At 41.5% G+C, this 14818-nt stretch overlaps 2 protein-coding genes across 3 annotated transcripts in view; one reads left to right on the forward strand and one right to left on the reverse strand.

The window, feature by feature from the left end:
* mybpc2a (myosin binding protein Ca) overlaps positions 1-1589 on the reverse strand; it is a 42132-nt gene extending 40543 nt beyond the window's left edge. The window contains exons 1-2 of the mRNA XM_030789777.1: positions 1556-1589; positions 1242-1375 (exon numbers count right to left, since the gene is read on the reverse strand). Of these exons, the coding sequence (XP_030645637.1) occupies positions 1242-1375; positions 1556-1589 (168 nt within the window). The remainder of the gene's footprint in view (positions 1-1241; positions 1376-1555) is intronic.
* Positions 1590-2672: 1083 nt separating this feature from the next.
* emc10 (ER membrane protein complex subunit 10) overlaps positions 2673-14818 on the forward strand; it is a 16028-nt gene continuing 3882 nt past the window's right edge. For both annotated transcript variants that reach the window (XM_030790322.1, XM_030790323.1), the window contains exons 1-6: positions 2673-2794; positions 3168-3234; positions 3611-3723; positions 3847-3960; positions 4158-4342; positions 5132-5225. In XM_030790322.1, coding sequence (XP_030646182.1) covers positions 2693-2794; positions 3168-3234; positions 3611-3723; positions 3847-3960; positions 4158-4342; positions 5132-5225 — 675 coding nt within the window. In that variant the 5' untranslated portion in view covers positions 2673-2692. The remainder of the gene's footprint in view (positions 2795-3167; positions 3235-3610; positions 3724-3846; positions 3961-4157; positions 4343-5131; positions 5226-14818) is intronic.

Below are 14818 nucleotides of genomic sequence, written 5' to 3' on the forward strand. Positions count from 1 at the left end.
ATATATGACCTTTTAAATCACATCATTTTAAAGGTTGCACCGATATCTGCACTATTATCCTACTGGAGCTGTAATCAATTATTTGATTTGCAGATTTGCCTAAAAGAGGCTAAAGAAACATTAAAGTCAGTCCAGGCACAGATGCATGAACATGGGCTTGGGCGACTTGATAACAATACAAGTTAATACTGATTTTAACAAACAGCTGCCTCTCACTCAAGTCCCTCAGATAAAAATGTGTAAAAAAAAAAAAAAGTGTATCCTCATTACTTTTATCCTGTGCTGCAGTTGGAACGTCAGCCTCTGAAATGTGCTGAAAACTTTACCGTGCCCATAAATACTGCTAATCTTGCCTTGCTGGTGAACACTGATAACCCTCCCACACCAGGGAACACTCCTCTCAACTTCACTCTGGTGAAGGAACAATCTCAGACAGAGAGATGGACAGAGATACAACCTCATGTTATTTATAGCACCTGCAACTTGAGATATACAGGACATAGGGAAGAGCATTAAATGGGGAAGAGAGAGTGTTTAAGAAAGAGGGAGAAGGAAAGACATACATTGAAAGTGTAGAAATAGATTAAAACTCCAGAGAAAAGTTTGAACTTGCAGGGCAGGATTCAGCCAATATCCATCAATTTTAAATATCAAAAAAGATCACCTAAACTGCAGAACGCAATTAACTCTACGAAAGAGTGGGAGGCACTCGAACCCAAGACCTCAGCTTAAAACCCAATCCCCTTTCTCAGCTTGTTTAGAGGCTAAATATCAAGTTCTAATACACAACAATTCAATTCTAACACTGTTACCAAAGCCAAATCAGCATGAAAAAAACAACAACAAACAAAAACAGAAATGGAGCATTGGGATAATTACAATAAAAGATTCAGCCCATAAGAGAGAACAAGCCCAGAGACCCCTGACATGAGGCACAAAGCAGAGACCAGTTCTGACCCAGAACAAGCCCAGAGACCCCTGACTGGCCAAAGAAAAGAACAGACACAAAAGATGCAGTCTGCCCAGAGATCAGAGAACATGTGGTCAGTGTATGACAGGTGGGGTGGAGAATGAAACATATCTTTCCTGCACTGTAAATAAAAACTGAAACAGACACAAAATAAGTCTGAAAATAAGATTCAACTGATTCATTAATCAGATTTAATTCAACTAACAAGATTTAATTCCAGCAAAGTAAATGAAGATGACAGAAACTGAGTCCTCCTGGGAAAATGACAGACTGTTGAGATTCTCTGTTCGGCTGGATATGCCATGTCCAGCAGATCCTTCAGGTCCTGTAAGTTGCAAGGTGGACCCGTCGTGGATCGGACTTGCCGGTCCAGCACATCCCACAGACGCTCAATCGGATTGAGATCTGGAGAATCAGGAGGACAGGGCGACACCTTGAACACTTCATCATGTTCCTCAAACCATTCCCAAACAATGTGTGCAGTGTGGCAGGGCGCATTATCCTGCTGAAAGAGGCCACTGCCATCAGGGAATTGCAAGGAACAGAACTTGAAGGATCTGCTGCTGGTGTTTTGGTGCCAGATACCACAGGACACCTTCAGGGGTCTTGGAGAGTCCATGCCTCAGCGGGTCGGTGCTGTTTTGGCGGCACACAGCGTATTAGGCAGGTGGTCATAATGTTTTGGCTCAGCGGTGTATGGTGTGTGTGTGTTTGCCTGTGTTAATCTATGTCTTATTAATATTTTAACTAGAACTGGAGAGAGAGAGAAACAGTGATGCTCTGACCAGCAGTCCTCAGTAGCTTAGTGTTGCGACATGCCCTGTGTTCGACTGTAACTTAAATGAATTTTGTTTGTTTTTACACTACTATAACCAAAGGGGGGAGTTACACTTGATTAAAGTGAAATGTCAGTCGATGAGTCACATGACAGGAGCCTGCCCTGGCCCAACGGAGTGAATCTAATAATAGCTGTAAAGGGTCACGTGGCAGCAGCATTGTCTGAGGGTGACGGAGAATAGCGGCATGTACAGTGAGCAGCAGGAACAGATGCAGATTAGTTTCACAGGAGGAGCATGTATGAGTCACGTGATCAAGAGTTAAAGTGTCCAGTTCAGTCTAATATGTGATTTGGACAATGACAAAGGACATACAACATTGCCCAGGTGTCTAGAGTCAAACAGCGATCTGTCCACACCATCTTACTTACAAAAATCTTATGGAATGTGTTTGGTGACATTGCTGTTCGTATAAGTCTGCTGGTATGTTTGACATGATAATGATAATAAACGGATCAAAACCAACCAGAAACCTTTTTGACACTGATCTGTGTTGTGGGGTTGAGACTTCGACATCAAATTTACCCACTAAGAGTAATCGAGCAACTGAACAGTTTGGTTTTGTTGAAGGTTGTCCTCCTATAACATCCGAAAAAGGCATTAAGGGACGATAAAACAAGGGAAACCCGACTCTTGGCGACCGTGTTGATTTTCATATTAACCGGTTAAAATTCTGACAGTCTACTGTAAATTATTGGAGTATACTATCATTTGAAATACAGTATCGCCTCCTTCTGTTCAAACCACAGAATAAGAAAAACACGCAAAACAACTTAATATAGAATCACACTGAGTTCAGCCACCTCGCGCGAATGAGCGTCGCACCTCATATGCGTCATAACGTTATACTGCTCGGTGCACGCAAAACGCTCGTAGCACTGATAAAATGGCTTTGGCAAGATCAAGATATCTTGACACCTTCTTTGTTCTGTCGACAGTAACGTTACTGTTTTGGACAGAGTTTGGTGACTGTAATAATGGTAGAAGGGTAAGTATAACGTATGGTGGAATTTCCTAGAACTGTTCAGAACATCCAGTTAATATAGCTTATTTGTAGTGTGCGACCATATTGCGCCCTAGCATTGCCAGCCAGATAGCTAACACTATGTAGAGAACGTTAGCAGTCAAGTCTGCCACAAGTGCCATAAATTTGTTCTAATGTCAAAATCAGCTGTTCCACGAGAATTGAACACGCTAGACTTGGAAGTCCCTAGCTTTAAGATATGGCGCTTGTTGCTGTCACCGTATGTCGCGAGTTATTTAAATACTTGCAACATTGCTAGCTAGTGCTAGTGAATCGGTGGTGGACATCAGTTAACATGGCTTGCAAGCATAGCTGATGGACGTGTCTGTCTCCACAGTCAAGCGACGGAATGGACACTGACTTCAGCGGATTCTCCATACCGCTGGAGCATTCTTTTGAAGTGGGTGAGTGTTGAATGTATCGCCTCTTATTGTGGATAGTACTGTTAAGCTATATTATAGCTCGGTGTACGCAGGGCAGAATAACAAATGGAAAGGATGGATGAAGTATCGCATGACCTTTGGCACGTTTCGTTAACATTGTTTTAAAACCCTTCGCTGTGTTGGAACACCAAACTGCCTTTGCCGTGGTAACTTTAAAATGCTGTTTATTTGTTTACCATTAATTCTGGAACTGTTTATTTATTAGATTAATGACATAAACTGAGCCCACCGAGGCTCGACTAGAATATCGTAATAGGCGTGTTTTATGTTTGACTCGCTTGCACACGCAGCGTTTCTCGTGTTAGCCGTAACTCAACATTAACCATATGCATCTCAGATGATGTCCCTCGCTTTCGGGGTCGTGGCACCTTACAGCTGAGAGGCGGCAGAGAGACCAGTGTGTCTCTATCACAGATCCAGCTGATGGAGGAGGACAGGAATAGACTGAAGGTGATGATTAACGGTGGAATGTAATATGGTTTGATACCGAGCGTGTGGTGAGAGATGAAAGAACAGCGTGTTTATGATTAATCGGCTGCCTGATTTATTATGTTCTCTCCCACTCACACACAGGACGTGGCAGCAGTGGACGGGCTGTACAGAATCCGAGTGCCCAGGGTCTCTCTGCAGGCAGACAGGCAGACAGAGAGACAGGCAGAGGGATATCTCACTGCATTTGTCCGAGCGGTGAGTGTGTCACAAAGCTGAAATTATCTATCATTTATCTGTCTCATTTGGCTGTAGCTCATAATTATCGTTATCATCCCCATTATATACTCATTTATACACTATTATTATCACTCCATCCTATTTGTTGGAAATCCATGCTATAATTGCTAGCAGGCAGTCTATCTGTAATTGTGTTTCTCCCCTGTCTCCCCCAGTGTTCTGTGGTAGAATCTCACCTCAGTGATGTCATCAGCCTTCACACAGACGTCAGTGGATACCTCATCGGCGTCTCCATAGTAACATTGCCGGGTGCCTGTCATGGCGCTGAGGTGGAGGATGAAATTGACCTGGAAGCATTTAATACGACCATAAGCATCATAGGACCAGTCAATGCACCAGCGTGAGTTTACACACATGAGCAGACAATATTCCTCTCAACACTAGACGCACACCTCAGGTCACTCGCAGCGGCTAGCTCTCATGGCTCACATAAGTAAACCATAATGCACCGTGTGTCTGTTTTTGACCGCTCACATAAGTAAACCGTAATGCACCGTGTGTCTGTTTTTGACCGCTCACATAAGTAAACCGTAATGCACCGTGTGTCTGTTTTTGACCGCTCACATAAGTAAACCGTAATGCACAGTGTGTCTGTTTTTGACCGCTCACATAAGTAAACCGTAATGCACCGTGTGTCTGTTTTTGACCGCTCACATAAGTAAACTGTAATGCACTGTGTGTCTGTTTTTGACCGCTCACATAAGTAAACCGTAATGCACCATGTGTCTGTTTTTGACCGCTCACATAAGTAAACCGTAATGAACCGCGTGTCTGTTTTTGACCGCTCACATAAGTAAACCGTAATGCACCGTGTGTCTGTTTTTGACCGCTCACATAAGTAAACCGTAATGCACCGTGTGTCTGTTTTTGACCGCTCACATAAGTAAACCGTAATGCACCGTGTGTCTGTTTTTGACCGCTCACATAAGTAAACCGTAATGAACCGCGTGTCTGTTTTTGACCAATCACATAAGTAAACCGTAATGCACCGTGTGTCTGTTTTTGACCGCTCACATAAGTAAACCGTAATGCACCGTGTGTCTGTTTTTGACCGCTCACATAAGTAAACCGTAATGAACCGTGCGGGTCACTGGCTGAGTGAATCATAACTGGTCCCTCTCTCTTGTAGCCCAGAGACGGCGCGTTTCATTGAGAGAATGGAACAAGAGATGGAAAAAAAAGGAAAGAATCCACAGGAGCAGAAATCCTTCTTTGCCAAATATGTAAGTTTACTGCTTCAGTTTCAAAGCTGTGTTGAACATCCTGTATTTCTTTAAATGAGCTGTTACCCCTCGGCTCTCATGAGGTCTGAGTGTTGATAACAGAGCTGGATGACTTTTTAACCAATATTTGATTTATTCAAGATTGGGTTTCTTTAAATGAAGAATAATGTGGAGGGCATGTAGGATTGTGTCTCGTTTTTGAAACAGAAGCCAGAGGTGCTCTCAGTACACAGCACAGTGTCTGTGGTTCTAGTCTCTTCTACCCTTGCTTGAGAGACTTAACTCAAATTACTTGAAGTGATCATCCAAGGAAAATAAGCCACAATGAGAGAGTGGATGAAACAAAACATAGTGAAACCAGTTTGAATGGCAGAAAACATAGTGAAATCAGTTTGAATGGCAGAAAACATAGTGAAATCAGTTTGAATGGCAGAAAACATAGTGAAACCAGTTTGAATGGCAGAAAACATAGTGAAACCAATTTGAATGGTAGAAAAGATAGTGAAACCAGTTTGAATGGTAGACAACATGGTGAAACCAGTTTGAATGGTAGACAACATGGTGAAACCAGATTGAACAGCAGAAGAGTGTTTTGAACCAGTGTCGCTAAGCAACCATAGGTAGCCCATTAAGCTTTGTCAAAGTCAAATTGTGACAGTCTGCTGTAGAGCTGTAAATCAGGCACCCTATGCCACTGGAGAAACCACACAGAAGACTAGGAATGAACGTCAGCTGAAATAAAAGCTTATTTCCTCAAGTTTAAAAATAAGTGATCGGATTCATATCGCATTGTCCCCGCCTGCGGGAGAGGAGACGGGGTGAGGGAGAGGAGACGGGGTGCGGGAGATGACGCAGCCTGGCTGTGTGTTTACACAGCAGTCACACCACAGTACACTGCCCAGCTCTGTACTGCACCTGGCAAAAGCCCTACACACTAGACTATATGTTTATTATGACCTTTCCTAGTCAGGTTCATTAAGTGAAGTTATTGTCATACCCCCCCCGGATTGTCCAGCTCTAATTCGTGTCATTTGTGACTGTGACTGTGTGTGTGTGTGTGTTAATGTGTCATTTGTGACTGTGTTTGTGTTTTATACGTGTCGATTGTTGCTAGGTGCGTGTTAATGCGTGTCGATTGTTTGTGTGTATACTGATGAGTGTTGATTGTGTTTGAGTGTATACTGATGAGTGTTGATTGCGTCTGTCTGTATACTGATGTGTTGATTGCGTCTGTGTGTATATTAATGAGTGTTGATTGCGTCTGTGTGTATACTGATGAGTGTTGATTGCGAGTGTATACTGATGAGTGTTGATTGCGTCTGTCTGTATACTGATGTGTTGATTGCGTCTGTGTGTATATTAATGAGTGTTGATTGCGTCTTTGTGTATACTGGTGAGTGTTGATTGCGTCTGTGTGTATTAATGAGTGTTGATTGCGTCGGTGTGTATATCAATGAGTGTTGATTGCGTCTTTGTGTATACTGGTGAGTGTTGATTGCGTCTGTGTGTATACTGATGAGTGTTGATTGCGTTTGAGTGTAGATTAATGAGTGTTGATTGCGTCTTTGTGTATACTGGTGAGTGTTGATTGCGTTTGAGTGTATACTGATGAGTGTTGATTGCGTTTGAGTGTAGATTAATGAGTGTTGATTGCGTCGGTGTGTATATCAATGAGTGTTGATTGCGTCTATGTGTATACTGATGAGTGTTGATTGTATTTGAGTGTATACTGATGAGTGTTGATTGCGTCTGTGTGTATACTGATGAGTGTTGATTGCATTTGAGTGTATACTGATGAGTGTCGGTTATGTCTGTGTTCAGGGATTAAAGTTCTCCGTTGTTATGACGGATTTCCGTCAAGTGGATCCCAGAGAGGCCACTGTATGAGATCAGTGTAGATCTGATGGGGAGGGGGATGTTACGGGACTTAAGAATCGCACGACCAGGCGATACATATATACACATATACCTATATACATATATACACATATACGCATATACATATATACCTATATACATATATACCTATATACATATATGCACATATACCTATATACATATATACATATATACACATATACGCATATACATATATACGCATATACCTATATACATATATACACATATACGCATATACATATATATATATATATATATATATATATATATATATATATACACACATATACATATATACACATATACGCATATACACATATACGCATATACATATATACACATATACATATATACACATATACATATATACACACATACATATATGCACATATACCTATATATATATATATATATATATATATATATATATACACACACACACACACACACATATATATATATACACATATATACACATATACATATATACACATATACATATATACACATATACCTATATACATATACACATATACAGATATACACATATACCTATATACACATATACAGATATACATATATACATATACACATATACATATATACACATATACAGATATACATATATACACATATACATATATACCTGGTACATACAGTAGGAGATTAGTTATTTTTTTAACGGGGGGGTGGCCCAGTGGTCACTGACTCTACTCTATATAGGGGGAAGGCAGGTTAATAAGGGGGATAGCATCCCCTCTCATCCCCCTACAAATCGCCTACTGGGTGTATGAATGTAGCCAATATTCCTCATTAGGCCATAATATTCCTGAACACCTAATCCATCTTTTGACTAGAATGCTGATAACGTAGGCTTGGCTCCCCATGTCCATTTCAGACAGGCTATGGCTGTAGGCGATGAGGTTATAATGTTCTTTACATCATGTTATTTTATTTGCATTAGCCTACTTATGGATTTTGCCATACGATTGTCTACTGTTAGTTCCTTATGTTGTAGTGGAGATGGATCGTGTAATGGAGCTCTAGAGGCGAGCTTACTGACGCTGCTGGAAGACTGGGGCTGTGTCCGAAATGGCATACTACATACTACACACTACACACTACATACTACTACACACTACATACTACTACACACTACACACTACATACTACACACTACATACTACTACACACTACATACTACACACTACATACTACTACACACTACATACTACATACTACACACTATATACTACTACACACTACATACTACTACACACTACACACTACATACTACTACACACTACATACTACTACACACTACACACTACATACTACTACACACTACATACTACTACACACTACACACTACATACTACTACACACTACACACTACATACTACACACTACATACTAATACACACTACATACTACATACTACTACACACTACACACTACATACTACACACTATATACTACTACACACTACATACTACTACACACTACACACTACATACTACTACACACTATATACTACTACACACTACATACTACTACACACTACACACTACATACTACTACACACTATATACTACTACACACTACATACTACTACACACTATGCGCGTATGTTTTGTTCATTTTTAGTGTATAACAGTAGCCTAGGTATTCAATCACATTCAGTCGTCATCGAAGCTTCATGTTACGCGTAAATGGAGCAGAGTGGCTTAGATCAGCTGAAGGATTTAACACGTAAAATCCCAGACCAATCATGACACCCTGACACTGCACCTCAGCCGTTTGGTCATTTTGCACAGTTTGTTATTGCCATCAGCCGATTTACAGGGGGATGAGGGGGGATGCTGTCCTTGTTAACAACATGACCAAAATCCATCCCCCTTGTTAACGTGCCATCCCCCTATATAACTCTGTAGTGTCAGTGAACGTTGGGCCGTCCCTCCTGTTAAAAAATAACAAATCACCTACTGCTTATTGCACAGTTTGTTATTGTTTGTGATTTGTTTCAGTTGTGGTAATAAACATGTTCATTTTCAGTTAATTAATTTAATTATTTCGTGAACTCCCCTTCCCTCCATTCTTTCTTGTAACCCCCGAACACATTCAAAGCACAGAAGTTTTCCTTGCTTTGACCCCTGAAACTGTAAACATAGTATTGTGAATGGAGTCGAACAGTGAGCTGAGTGTATCCAGGGCTCGACAGTGCATGCGTTTCACTCAAATTTATGACTAAATATAGATGTGTGTGAACTGTAAAATGTATTTAGGAACACGTGTGTGAACTGTAAAATGTATGTAGGAACACGTGTGTGAACTGTAAAATGTATTTAGTAACACGCGTGTGAACTGTAAAATGTATTTAGGAACGCGTGTGAATATAAAGTAGTCTGTAGTTTCTTTTTTTTTTCTCCATCAAAAAATGCCAAAAAAATTTATCACAGTACTACACTGTATCAGTTTTTTTTTCTCCCACGCCTACTTGTAAATGTCTCCTGTTGACCACTACACCCCTAGTGTGTGAGTGTCAGTGAGTGTTGATTTTGACTGTGTGTGTGTGTGTGTGTGTGTGCACGCACCGTTTTCCAAATGTTCCATATCCACACCAGAAGACGTTCCCAGACAATGAGACTGACAAACGGTTTACATGTGATGCAACAAAATCGGCTTACCTTGTACGTTTTGGCTTGTGTCCGTATTTGAAAGAGCAGCTGATCAAGGATGTCAAAAATGTGCAGTGCTGTGTAGCGTCTTTTGATTAATGTGATATGGGTTTGATACAGAGCGTGTTGTGAGAGATGAAGAAAGAGGCATACGAAATGGCAGTGAGGGCAGAGAAAAAACAGGACTTCACATTACTGTCAAAATCCAATGCCTATCGCAAAAGTGTTACAGAAAGCAGGGTAGGGCTGGCAGCTCTCGCCGAAACTCTGGAAAACCTGCAGGAGAGAGGGTCAAGAGACTACATCGAACTCAGTGAGGAACATTTTTATTTGAATGTGACATTTCCTTTGTTTTATTTATTTTATTTTATTTTTTGAATAAGGCAGGTGCCAGATACTTTTGCATAGCTTATCCACTTAACTGTGTTCCATTCTGCCCCCTGTTCTAGTCTGGTCTAGACTGGTCTAGACTCATCTGGTCTAGTCTTGTCTAGTCTAGTGTGGTCTGGTCGGTTCAGTTCTAAATAAGGCTGTTTATTCACTTTGATTTTATAACTTTATTTTGTTAGCTAGTTTATGAATGAGTGTGTGAGTGACTTGGTTGGTTCGTGAGTTAGTTAGTGATGGTACGAGTGAGTGTGTGTGTGAGTGACTTGGTTGGTTCGTTAGTTGGTTAGTTAGTGATTGTATGAGTGAGTGAGTGTGTGAGTGACTTGGTTGGTTCGTTAGTTGGTTAGTTAGTTAGTGATTGTATAAGTGTGTGAGTGACTTGGTTGGTTCGTTAGTTGGTTAGTTAGTTAGTGATTGTACGAGTGAGTGGGTGTGTGAGTGACTTGGTTGGTTCGTTAGTTGGTTAGTTAGTTAGTGATTGTATGAGTGAGTGAGTGTGTGAGTGACTTGGTTGGTTCGTTAGTTGGTTAGTTAGTTAGTGATTGTACGAGTGAGTGAGTGTGTGAGTGACTTGGTTAGTTAGTGATTGTACGAGTGAGTGAGTGTGTGAGTGACTTGGTTGGTTCGTTAGTTGGTTAGTTAGTTAGTGATTGTACGAGTGAGTGTGTGAGTGACTTGGTTGGTTCGTTAGTTGGTTAGTTAGTTAGTGATTGTACGAGTGAGTGAGTGTGTGAGTGACTTGGTTGGTTAGTTAGTGATTGTACGAGTGAGTGAGCGTGTGAGTGACTTGGTTGGTTAGTTAGTTAGTGATTGTATGAGTGAGTGAGCGTGTGAGTGACTTGGTTGGTTAGTTAGTTGGTTAGTTAGTTAGTGATTGTACGAGTGATTGAGTGTGTGAGTGACTTGGTTGGTTAGTTAGTTAGTGATTGTACGAGTGAGTGAGTGTGTGAGTGACTTGGTTGGTTAGTTAGTTAGTGATTGTACGAGTGAGTGTGTGTGTGAGTGACTTGGTTGGTTCGTTAGTTGGTTAGTTAGTTAGTGATTGTACGAGTGAGTGAGTGTGTGAGTGACTTGGTTAGTAAGTGATTGTACGAGTGAGTGAGCGTGTGAGTGACTTGGTTGGTTAGTTAGTTGGTTAGTTAGTGATTGTACGAGTGAGTGAGTGTGTGAGTGACTTGGTTGGTTAGTTAGTTGGTTAGTTAGTGATTGTACGAGTGAGTGAGCGTGTGAGTGACTTGGTTGGTTCGTTAGTTGGTTAGTTAGTGACTGTATGAGTGAGTGAGTGTGTGAGTGACTTGGTTGGTTGGTTAGTTGGTTAGTTAGTTAGTGATTGTACGAGTGAGTGAGCGTGTGAGTGACTTGGTTGGTTAGTTAGTTGGTTAGTTAGTGATTGTACGAGTGAGTGAGTGTGTGAGTGACTTGGTTGGTTCGTTAGTTGGTTAGTTAGTGATGGTACGAGTGAGTGAGCGTGTGAGTGACTTGGTTGGTTAGTTAGTTAGTTAGTTAGTGATTGTACGAGTGAGTGAGCGTGTGAGTGACTTGGTTGGTTAGTTAGTTGGTTAGTTAGTGATTGTACGAGTGAGTGAGCGTGTGAGTGACTTGGTTGGTTCGTTAGTTGGTTAGTTAGTTAGTGATTGTACGAGTGAGTGAGCGTGTGAGTGACTTGGTTGGTTGGTTAGTTAGTTGGTTAGTGATTGTACGAGTGAGTGAGCGTGTGAGTGACTTGGTTGGTTCGTTAGTTGGTTAGTTAGTTAGTGATTGTACGAGTGAGTGAGTGTGTGAGTGACTTGGTTGGTTAGTTAGTGATTGTACGAGTGAGTGAGCGTGTGAGTGACTTGGTTGGTTAGTTAGTTAGTGATTGTATGAGTGAGTGAGCGTGTGAGTGACTTGGTTGGTTAGTTAGTTGGTTAGTTAGTTAGTGATTGTACGAGTGATTGAGTGTGTGAGTGACTTGGTTGGTTAGTTAGTTAGTGATTGTACGAGTGAGTGAGTGTGTGAGTGACTTGGTTGGTTAGTTAGTTAGTGATTGTACGAGTGAGTGTGTGTGTGAGTGACTTGGTTGGTTCGTTAGTTGGTTAGTTAGTTAGTGATTGTACGAGTGAGTGAGTGTGTGAGTGACTTGGTTAGTAAGTGATTGTACGAGTGAGTGAGCGTGTGAGTGACTTGGTTGGTTAGTTAGTTGGTTAGTTAGTGATTGTACGAGTGAGTGAGTGTGTGAGTGACTTGGTTGGTTAGTTAGTTGGTTAGTTAGTGATTGTACGAGTGAGTGAGCGTGTGAGTGACTTGGTTGGTTCGTTAGTTGGTTAGTTAGTGACTGTATGAGTGAGTGAGTGTGTGAGTGACTTGGTTGGTTGGTTAGTTGGTTAGTTAGTTAGTGATTGTACGAGTGAGTGAGCGTGTGAGTGACTTGGTTGGTTAGTTAGTTGGTTAGTTAGTGATTGTACGAGTGAGTGAGTGTGTGAGTGACTTGGTTGGTTCGTTAGTTGGTTAGTTAGTGATGGTACGAGTGAGTGAGCGTGTGAGTGACTTGGTTGGTTAGTTAGTTAGTTAGTTAGTGATTGTACGAGTGAGTGAGCGTGTGAGTGACTTGGTTGGTTAGTTAGTTGGTTAGTTAGTGATTGTACGAGTGAGTGAGCGTGTGAGTGACTTGGTTGGTTCGTTAGTTGGTTAGTTAGTTAGTGATTGTACGAGTGAGTGAGCGTGTGAGTGACTTGGTTGGTTGGTTAGTTAGTTGGTTAGTGATTGTACGAGTGAGTGAGCGTGTGAGTGACTTGGTTGGTTAGTTAGTTGGTTAGTTAGTGATTGTACGAGTGAGTGTGTGTGTGAGTGACTTGGTTGGTTAGTTAGTTGGTTAGTTAGTGATTGTACGAGTGAGTGAGTGTGTGAGTGACTTGGTTGGTTAGTTAGTTGGTTAGTTAGTTAGTGATGGTACGAGTGAGTGAGCGTGTGAGTGACTTGGTTGGTTCGTTAGTTGGTTAGTTAGTGACTGTATGAGTGAGTGAGCGTGTGAGAGACTTGGTTGGTTCGTTAGTTGGTTAGTTAGTTAGTGATTGTACGAGTGAGTGAGCGTGTGAGTGACTTGGTTGGTTAGTTAGTTGGTTAGTTAGTGATTGTACGAGTGAGTGAATGTGTGAGTGACTTGGTTGGTTAGTTAGTTGGTTAGTTAGTGATTGTACGAGTGAGTGAGTGTGTGAGTGACTTGGTTGGTTAGTTAGTTGGTTAGTTAGTTAGTGATGGTACGAGTGAGTGAGCGTGTGAGTGACTTGGTTGGTTCGTTAGTTGGTTAGTTAGTGACTGTATGAGTGAGTGAGCGTGTGAGAGACTTGGTTGGTTCGTTAGTTGGTTAGTTAGTTAGTGATTGTACGAGTGAGTGAGCGTGTGAGTGACTTGGTTGGTTAGTTAGTTGGTTAGTTAGTGATTGTACGAGTGAGTGAATGTGTGAGTGACTTGGTTGGTTAGTTAGTTGGTTAGTTAGTGATTGTACGAGTGAGTGAGTGTGTGAGTGACTTGGTTGGTTCGTTAGTTGGTTAGTTAGTGATTGTACGAGTGAGTGAGCGTGTGAGTGACTTGGTTGGTTCGTTAGTTGGTTAGTTAGTTAGTGATTGTACGAGTGAGTGAGCATGTGAGTGACTTGGTTGGTTGGTTAGTTAGTTGGTTAGTGATTGTACGAGTGAGTGAGCATGTGAGTGACTTGGTTGGTTAGTTAGTTGGTTAGTTAGTGATTGTACGAGTGAGTGAGCGTGTGAGTGACTTGGTTGGTTCGTTAGTTGGTTAGTTAGTTAGTGATTGTACGAGTGAGTGAGCGTGTGAGTGACTTGGTTGGTTGGTTAGTTAGTTGGTTAGTGATTGTACGAGTGAGTGAGCGTGTGAGTGACTTGGTTGGTTGGTTAGTTAGTTGGTTAGTGATTGTACGAGTGAGTGAGCGTGTGAGTGACTTGGTTGGTTAGTTAGTTGGTTAGTTAGTGATTATACGAGTGAGTGAGTGTGTGAGTGACTTGGTTGGTTAGTTAGTTGGTTAGTGATTGTACGAGTGAGTGAGCGTGTGAGTGACTTGGTTGGTTAGTTAGTTGGTTAGTTAGTGATTGTACGAGTGAGTGAGTGTGTGAGTGACTTGGTTGGTTCGTTAGTTGGTTAGTTAGTGATTGTACGAGTGAGTGAGCGTGTGAGTGACTTGGTTGGTTCGTTAGTTGGTTAGTTAGTTAGTGATTGTACGAGTGAGTGAGCATGTGAGTGACTTGGTTGGTTGGTTAGTTAGTTGGTTAGTGATTGTACGAGTGAGTGAGCATGTGAGTGACTTGGTTGGTTAGTTAGTTGGTTAGTTAGTGATTGTACGAGTGAGTGAGCGTGTGAGTGACTTGGTTGGTTCGTTAGTTGGTTAGTTAGTTAGTGATTGTACGAGTGAGTGAGCGTGTGAGTGACTTGGTTGGTTGGTTAGTTAGTTGGTTAGTGATTGTACGAGTGAGTGAGCGTGTGAGTGACTTGGTTGGTTGGTTAGTTAGTTGGTTAGTGATTGTACGAGTGAGTGAGCGTGTGAGTGACTTGGTTGGTTAGTTAGTTGGTTAGTTAGTGATTATACGAGTGAGTGAGTGTGTGAGTGACTTGGTTGGTTAGTTAGTTGGTTAGTGA

Source organism: Chanos chanos, chromosome 13 (assembly GCF_902362185.1).
Source record: "Chanos chanos chromosome 13, fChaCha1.1, whole genome shotgun sequence".
NCBI lineage: Eukaryota > Metazoa > Chordata > Actinopteri > Gonorynchiformes > Chanidae > Chanos > Chanos chanos.